We start from the raw sequence: 9539 nt of genomic DNA on the forward strand, positions 1-9539 counted from the left end.
AAAAGAGAAGAGGAGAGAGATCTCTCGTTTCTAGTGCACATAATATATTTTTCCCTTCTCTATTGGAAATTTTTACAAAACTAAGATTATAATTTAATTTTATAAACCGCTCGTAAATCATAAATAGGACTGTTAAAAAACTTAAGATAGATTGGTTCACTTGTTTAAATTTATAATTTTAAAATTGATCATCTTGATATTTAATTATCGATGGTACTACTTTGGCTAAAATTAGATTCAATCATTCCAATTATATATATTTTCAACCATCAATGTTCATTAAAACCTATATTAAACAAACAAATTAAATATGTATATTGCGAAATGGTCTGACAAATATATTTTTATGACACATGTCAACTCAATCTATATTTAAATAAAAAAGAACATTTTCAACATAAAATCAGATTGATTTGAAGATATGTATCATAAAATATATTTGTAAAACAATCTCACGTAAGTTTTTGTATAAACGAATATATCATTCATACGAGAGAGAAAAAAGAATGGCTATTAGTTAGAAATAAATACAGCTATTGGTTTGTTCAAATTAGTTAAATTAATTGTGAATGGGTATCGTCCCTATACATATTTCTGAAGGAATTCGAATCTGAGTACGTGCAATGATGATGGAAATAATTGGGTTCAGGCTTGCAGATAACTTTTCTATTGATTCAACCAACTTATAATCTTGATAATACGAAAAAAAAAACCCCGAATTTGATTGATAAGATTAAGGGATTCTAACAAATTAATATTTCAATCAATTTGGTTCTAGTATTATCGGATTTATGATGTAATAATACGAGAATCTTAACTGCTTGTATATATATATATGTGTGTGCGTGTATGCATGCATGTAAAGGTAGGTATAGTGTGAGGCTTTATTCTTTGTGTTTGAGTTGAGAAGAAGATGGAACACAGTTCCCGATTCCTCCAAACAGACAGCCCCCACTCCTTCGTTGCCTTCACTTTTCAGGTCCTCGTATTTTCTGTGATTTGTCCACCTCTTCTTTCTTCACATTCTTCTTAAAGGGTCATTCCATAATATGGATTTAGTTTTTAAAATGATGTTCTAAATATGTAAAAATAAGAGTTTAATTACGTGGGTAAAATAAAAAATATTGTAACGTAAATTGGTCTTATTGCAATTTTAGTCATCAAATTAATAACTCATATTTCAATTTTATGGCAATAGTTTTACCTTTTGTAACTTTAATTGGTCCATTTTTTGCTGGAGTATTAATCATTAATGTGACTGTCATTTCAATAGTATTTCCACGAAAATATGGTAAAGGCAAAAACAAATAAATTTATCTTCGAAAACTGAAATATTATCAAAATAGACCATTTAGAGGACCAATTTTGCTAATTTTATATATGCTGAGCATATGTTTTTAGTCATCTAATATAAATATATTTATTTATTTGGTTTTTAATTTTCGTGCAGATTCTTTTTAGTAAATCGATTTACCCTGTGTTTTTTTAGTTCCAGTTTACCCTTTTTCTGATAAACACATGCATAAAGAATTTAACTTGTTTGCTATTAGTCTATTTATATCATATTTTCAAATTATGGTATCATAGTCTTGGATAAAGGGGTTTAGATCCTCTGTTGTGGCTGAAAACATAGCATCTGATGATATATATTTTTTACATGAGATGATCAGTTGATTATATGATCAACCTCACATAGTGTCAGATAAATTTGAAAAAATTTCAGACGAAACGAGATGATCTGATCATTTCGTGTAAAAAGTGCACATCACCATATACTGTATTTTAAGTTACAGTAGATGATCCAATCCTGGATAAAGACGTGGTTGGCAAGTAAATGAGCCAAAAACAAAGAAAAAGTGACGAGAGAAATAAGTTTGAGAATAATTTGGGAGATAATGATAAATACTGAGATTATTTTAATTACTTTAAATACAGCTTATCACATGAGAAATTTTTTGAAAAAAGTTTAGTATGTCAGAATGTTTAGTTCTCTTACATGTGGTATTTTACTTTTGTAATGGACACTATAAATTATAATAGATATAAACATAGCTATAAATTGGTTTTATAAAAATTAAAATTGCGATTGAAATAATTATATCAATTTTATTTGTTTTAAAATTTTGACCTCCCTTCTTTCAATTTTAATATTATTTTTAACTTTCAAAGATATAATATTTACCGATTTCGTCTATTTAGTGTGAAAATTACCTAAAGTTAATGGGTGTTAATGGCACTGCCATTCAATGAGAAGTAAATATTTAAAACATCATATATATTTGAAAAAAGGGAATGCAAAATCATATCGTGTGTGTGTGTGTGTGTGTGTATATATGTGTGTGTGTGTGTGTGTGTGTGTGTGTGTGTGTGTCTTTATTTAATTATATCAGTTGGAGATAATGGTGATGGTAAAAATTTAGGTCTATGCATGTAACTTTTTTGCATAATTGGAGATGAATAAAAAAAAGTATTTAGTTAAAAGCTATATCATGACTACTTAGGTGACTGCAAAAGAAGGAAAAGAAAAAAGATTATATAGAATTTATAAAGATACGTACATATTTTGTTTAGTTAGAGGTGGATGTGATTGATATCTATGTTCATACCTTTGCCAGTCATATATACAAATAAATATATTATTTAAAGTAAATGCCATTTGCTGCATGAAAGGCAGAGTCCCACTATATGAACACATTCCATTTCAATTTATAGATAAAAATATTGAAATAGGTAGCTATGAAGAAGTAAGAGTAAAGCTGAGTTGCCTTTGGTACTGGTGTTAGCTATTCAATACACATGCATTCCACTTTCCACTGCAAAATATAATCCACTTTGGAACACAAATTTTACCTCGTCTGCAAGAAAAGAACACAACCCTTAATTCCAATTCCTTCTTTTTCTCACCTCTTGATGATTATATTTCTGTTCTGTATTACTGTATAAATATTAATCTGCTCGGAAGTTTGTCTCTGTACTAGGTTTCTGTGATCTTCTGATCTTGATTTGAGTACTAGTTTTGTGTTATATTTGCTCTAGTTATGTTGTCAAGATTTTGCGCGCTTAGCTTTTAGTCCTTGTCAGATTCCTTTTTGTTGCTGTTATTGTTGAAAAATCGATCAAGATTTTAGCCAAGAATAGTAAAATTCCCAGACAAGAATGAGAGCTGGGAACTGTGCGGTGCAGCAAGCGCTAACTGCTGAGGCAGCAGGCATAGTGAAACAGGCTGTGACGCTTGCTAAGCGGTGTGGCCACGCACAGGTGACGCCTCTACATGTGGCTAACACCATGCTGGCGGCTTCGAGTGGATTGCTTCGAGTTGCTTGCTTACAGTCCCACTCGCACCCTTTGCAGTGCAAAGCCCTTGAGCTTTGCTTTAACGTGGCGCTTAATCGGTTACCAGCTTCTTCATCGAGCCCCGTATTAGGCGGCCATCATCATTCGCATTACCCCTTGATTTCTAATGCCCTTGTGGCGGCTTTCAAGAGGGCACAAGCCCACCAGCGCCGTGGATCCATTGAAAATCAGCAGCAGCCTGTCTTAACAGTGAAAATCGAGCTCGAGCAGCTGATTATCTCTATCTTGGATGATCCAAGTGTTAGTAGAGTGATGAGGGAAGCTGGTTTTTCGAGTACTCAAGTGAAAACCAATGTCGAAAAATCTGTTTCTTTGGAGTTTCGGTCTCAAAACTCATCTTCTACATCCCCTCGTTCAACCATTAATAAGTCGAAAGGAAATACCCTTTTAACCCTTCATTCTGCATCTCCTTTGGCAAGCCAAGATGAAGAAAGAACATCAGAATCAATCCGAAACGAAGACTTGAATATGATAATCGAGACACTACTATCGAACAAAAAGAGAGAGAGTTTTGTCATAGTTGGAGAGTCTATTTCTAACATAGAAAATACAGTTAAAGTGCTGATGCATAAGGTTGATAAAGGTGAACTTCCTGAGGCCCTGAGAGAAGCAAAATTCATAACTCTCCCACCATTTTACTCTTTCTGTAATCTTCAAAGAAAAGAAGTTGAGCAGAAAATGGGAGAATTAACTTGTCTTTTGAAGAGTCGTGCTACAAAGGGAGTTGTTTTATACCTAGGAGACCTTAAGTGGATCAGTGATTATAGGGTCAACTTGGAGCAACAAAGCAGCTACTACTGCTCTTTGGAGCACATGATAATGGAGCTTGGGAGATTAGTTAGCGGAATTGGAGAAATAAATGGAAGGTTTTGGTTAATGGGAATTGCTTCATTTCATACTTACATGAAGTGTAGAAATGGCTCGAATTCGCTAGAAGCTATTTGGGGTTTACATCCTGTTACAATTCCTGCCAACAGTTTAGGCTTGAGTCTACTTTCTGAGAGGTACCCAAATTTTTTTTTCTTAATTTTCATGTTTTCTAGCCAGATTCATTATTTTCATCATCAAATCAAAAAAATTGTTGACTAAAATTTTAAAGAACTATAACCATGCATATCTCTATTTGATATTCCTCGGGTTTACTGAATATTGGTTGTTTGTGTTCAATCAGGGATGAACAAATTGAAGTTGGACATGGCAGAGGTAAAAGTGGATCCTGTAAACTTCTGATCATAAATGGAGAAGAAAATATGTGTTTTAACCCAGATTATACAACAAATTTCGAAGCCGAAACTGGGAAGGTGCAATCCGATGTTCCCGCGTTATCAAGCCTACCTCCTTGGCTTAAGAATGAAGGCAAAAGACTTGGTAGCAATGATCAGGTAATAATCTTATATAACTTACCATAACTTTTCAACTAATAAAATCTTTGGTGCATCTTTTTAGCCGGATATAATCTTTCACTTTTCCTGTAGTTTTACCATATCTCAATAGTTTTTGCGAAACTAGAATATTTTTATTTTTTTTTTTTAAAGTTTGCGAAACTAGAATTAGTCAGATTGTCTGTAATAGTTTTTGTCCACATATCCAAACTTTTTAAGTAAAGTCTCTTATTTAGGAACAAATGCTACTTTAATTTTTTTCATCATTCCATCTCTAATAAACTGATGTGTTTGCCTTTTTTTACCTTGCTTCTGATGATTTTCAGAAAGGTGATTCAAGTAGAGAATTTTACGAGAAATGGAACTCATTTGACGGTTCATCACAAAAACATCCTAAATCACCCGAAAGAACCTTAACTATCTTCTCTTCATCGTTTTCTTCACCTACTTCTTGCTTTTCATTTGATCAACAGAACCCTAAATCGCATCAAGTCAAAAGCCAAATTTTCCCGATGTTGCCTGAGCATAGCCCTTCGAATCCTAAACACATATCGGAGCCTGGAGAGTTGAGATATATGTTTTCATCAATTCCTAGTTCAACCCTTAACTCAGCTTCCTCTAGTGACACCATAGATATGCAGTACGAGCAAAAGTTCAAAGAATTCAGTTCTGAAAACTTGAATATCATATGCAATGCACTGGAGGAAAAGGTTCCATGGCAGATAGAAATCATTCCTGAAATCGTTGGAACTGTTCTGCAATGCAGGTCTGGAATGTTAAGAAGAAAAGACAGCCTAAGAAACAGTAAAACGGACGTTAAAGAAGAAACGTGGCTGTTCTTCCTAGGCCATGATTCAGCGGCAAAAGAGAAAATATCCAGAGAATTAGCGAGAATCGTGTTCGGATCTTATTCAAACTTTGTATCAATGGGGATCAGCGGCTTCATCACATTAACAATAACAGATTCAACAGAGGCTGTTCGTGGAAACAAAAGAGGGAGAGACGAACAAAGTTGCATCAGCTACATCGAAAGATTCGCTCAAGCTGTGTCAGCAAATCCACACCGTGTTTTCTTGATCGAAGATTTGGAGGAAGCGGATTACTGCTCGCAAATGGCCGTGAAAAGGGCTATTGAAACTGGAAGAATAAGCGATGAAAATTGTGAAGAAGTTGGTCTCTGTGACGCCATTGTTGTCTTGAGCTGCGACAAGTTCAGCTCTAGGTCAAGAGTTTGTTCTCCTTCAAAGCAGAAAATGGAAGAGGATCATATTAGTCGCAGTGTCTCATTGGATTTGAATATTTCATTTGAAGATTTTGATGAAGATGGTGATGATCAGTTGATTGATGAGTTAGGGATTCTTAAAAGTGTTGATAGGCGAGTAGTGTTCAAGATACAGGAAAACTATGAAGATCAATGAACTTTAGCCCTTGAATTTTCTATATATCATCTCATACAATTTTATATATACCTATAGTTATTGGCAACTTTTTTCGGGTATATGTTAATATGATGATATTTGAAGTTCCCTGAAGCAAAACAAAAATAAATTTATATAGAATTAATTAGGTCTCTGTATATGTTTTCCATAAGTCTATTTAGTATTTATCCAGGGTATTAAGTCTAATTTATCTAGGGAATTATACTATAGAATTTAACACAAAAAACTCATATGAGATTATCTCACAGATCAATTTTGTGATACGAGTCTCTAACTCGATCAGACTCGTGAAAAAATATTATTTTCATTGTAGGTATGGATCGAATTGACTCGTCTCATGAAATAATATTCGTGAGACTGTATCATAGAAGATGTACTCTGAATTTAACAGGGCTAGTAACTAATTTATATAGCAACCGAGATGTGACATATATATATTTAGATATGCGGTGAAATTTAAAATGTTTGAATTATATCGTTATCACCACTTAAAATTTTTAGGCAAAAACTTGTGTGTGACGGTCTTACGGGTCGTATTTTGTGATACGGATCTCTTATTTGGTCATCCATGAAAAATTATTACTTTTGATGCTAACAGTATTACTTTTTATTCTGAATATCGGTAGAGTTGACTCGTCTCACAGAAAAATATTCGTAAAACCATCTTACAAGAGACTTAATCAAATTCTTAATGTGATAAGCACTTGATCTTAAAATAAAATTGCATCTCAGCAAGTCACCAGTGGATTCCCATAATTATGATGCAATTTTTAGGAATGTGACTCTTAAAAGACAAATATAAAATAAATTTTAGAGTAATAACTTAAAAAATAAAATAAAAATCGTCCGTTTGAAACCCAAAGAAATGGAAGATTATCGGGACCTAAATGCTATATTGAATCGAATTTTTTTCCTTGAATAGAACTTCACATGTCATATATATATATATATATATATAATATATATATATATATATATATATATATATATATATATATATATATATATATATATATATATATATATATATGGGCTAGTGATCTTTAACTCTATTTTTTTTTTTTAAACAATGGGAATCCATAAAAGGGGTCTCTAGCTCGTCTGGAAGAAAGTAAATAAAACGAAAATAAGTGAAATAAAAAGTGAATTAAAGGGGAAAATAAGTTGCTTTCTCTTTCAATTAGAAGTTTGTTTTTTCAAGGCCAAAAAGTGAAAGTTATTGTTGAATTACCTATGTAGGAAATATGTATGAACTTTGGTCAGATAAATTTTATAAAAGAGGCATTTGGATCGACGGATTTGAAGTTGGGATTTCAAATCCATATTAATAAATTAAGAAAACTATAATTTTACTTATGTATTTGTTTTTTAGCGATTTCAATCTTTTATATTATTAAATTTCATGCATAATTCATTATCTTTGTTTTTTTTTTTTTGAAAAGAATTCATTATCTTTGTTGTTTATTTAAATTTTAGTCTTTTTTACATAGCGTTATATGGAGTTATATGGAGTGTCATGTTGACACTCATGATGAAAAATAACTAAAATATTCAAAAATTGACATTCTATTTTTATACAATTTTATAATGGATATTAAAAATTTAACTAGTTATTTTTTGAATCATTGCAGTAAACTTCGTGTCTATCTCAATATGGAACCACTTCACATCTTTCTTTTAAATATTCAATCCAATTCAAATACAATCAAAATTCTTAACGATAATGACATTTAACTAAACTGGGTAAGATCGTCTTACTTTAATCATAATTTCTGAACCACTCAGCATGGTAAATCAAATTAGTCTTATCACTGAACATAAAGTTAATCAATTGCATTTTTCTAATTATTCGATCTTGTTCCAATCTGCTCAACATAATTATTACATGTACAACAGTTCTTTTTTAAATTAGCACGTAATAATTACATGATTTAATTAGGTTTTCATGAGCCAGTGAAATTGTTTAGGCTCATAAAATAATAATAATAAAAATTAATTAGTCACTTCTTCAAAGAAAAAAGAAAAGAAAAAGAAGAGTATTGGCGGATCACATAATGCAAATTTAACGAATGAAAATCCCATAATATATAGATTTAGATCCTTTACTGTGATGAAAACACAGCATTTAGTGCTGTGCATTTTTTACACGAGAGGATCACGTGATCATCTTGTGGGTATCACACCATATGAGGTAAATTTAAAAAATTGTCATATTAAACGAGATGATCATGTGATCATCTCGTGTAAAAAGTGCACAACACCAAGTGTTGTGTTTTCAACACAGTAGAGAATCCAAATCCTATATGTCCGTTGTGGAAAGGAGAAACCGAGAAATAAGTACTTTTTTACTTTAGAATTAGGAGGGAAATAAATTAAAAACAATTGATTTATAAAAAAGAATAATTTATTTTTTGTAAAAAAAAACTTCCAAAATCGTCCCTAAGAAAATAACAAAAGAAAGCACTACTTTTTATGCTTCCGCGTTGTTATATGTTTTCCCAAAAGAATTACTTTTTTCCCTTTGATTTTCGAAACTCGACATTCTTATCTATAGCAAAAGCATAACAAAGCTGATAAAAAGAACAAGACTTCGAATTCAAATGAAAAACGGGTTTAAATTTAAATTTTTTTGAAAAAAAAAAAGAATATGTAGCGAGGGAAAACATGAATAAAGAATCTGTCTTTATTCTTTAAACCTTAAAAAAGATGAGCATTACTTTAGAATCTCCAAAAGATTACTACATTGGGACTTTAAATAACATGTAAGCATAAGTAGGGAATTTGTCAATTCTTAAATTTTGATATTTAATTTAATACAATTTTTTTTATTATATTATTCTCAAAATAACATCAATATAATATTGGGAAAAAAATACGATGGATGAACTACCAGAAATTTCCAGTGAAAAGAGATGCGCTACTTCATCCAGCCAATTCTTTGTTTGTTAGTAAATTCGGTCGTCGCGACGCGTTTAGGGATGTCAATGGATCTAGTAAAACAGATATCCAACTCAAACTCAGCTTGTTTGAGATGGATATATATCTAACTAAGTGAGTATTACATCAGATATAAATAATAAATTAAACTCATGATATTCGTTGATGTTAAATTGTAATTTGAATTACAAATCACCTCAAAACTAGAGGAAAAATTTAAATAAGGAAAAATTAAATATGAGTATGGGCTTTTAAATATTAATTCATTGTAGACTTTTATTTTTGTGTTGGTTAACTAAATTATTATCTTGTAGAATATTAGAAATGGGAATTTAACTATTATAACCTATCAAAGGATGAAAGAATAGTTCGATTTTTAAATAATTAATATAATTGAAGACATTTGGAATCTAATTTTCCCTCAAAA

The 9539-nt window shown here is 31.4% G+C and overlaps 1 protein-coding gene across 1 annotated transcript; it reads left to right on the plus strand.

Moving 5' to 3' along the window:
• Positions 1-2708: 2708 nt before the first annotated feature.
• Positions 2709-6176, plus strand: LOC140839735 (protein SMAX1-LIKE 3-like). Its single transcript, XM_073206659.1, has 3 exons — positions 2709-4358; positions 4526-4736; positions 5063-6176. The coding sequence occupies exons 1-3, from the start codon at positions 3157-3159 to the stop codon at positions 6152-6154; spliced, it is 2505 nt and encodes an 834-aa protein (XP_073062760.1). The 5' UTR covers positions 2709-3156; the 3' UTR covers positions 6155-6176.
• The last annotated feature ends 3363 nt before the right edge of the window (positions 6177-9539 follow it).

The sequence above is a fragment of the Primulina eburnea genome, chromosome 8 (assembly GCF_022965805.1).
Source record: "Primulina eburnea isolate SZY01 chromosome 8, ASM2296580v1, whole genome shotgun sequence".
Lineage (NCBI taxonomy): Eukaryota > Viridiplantae > Streptophyta > Magnoliopsida > Lamiales > Gesneriaceae > Primulina > Primulina eburnea.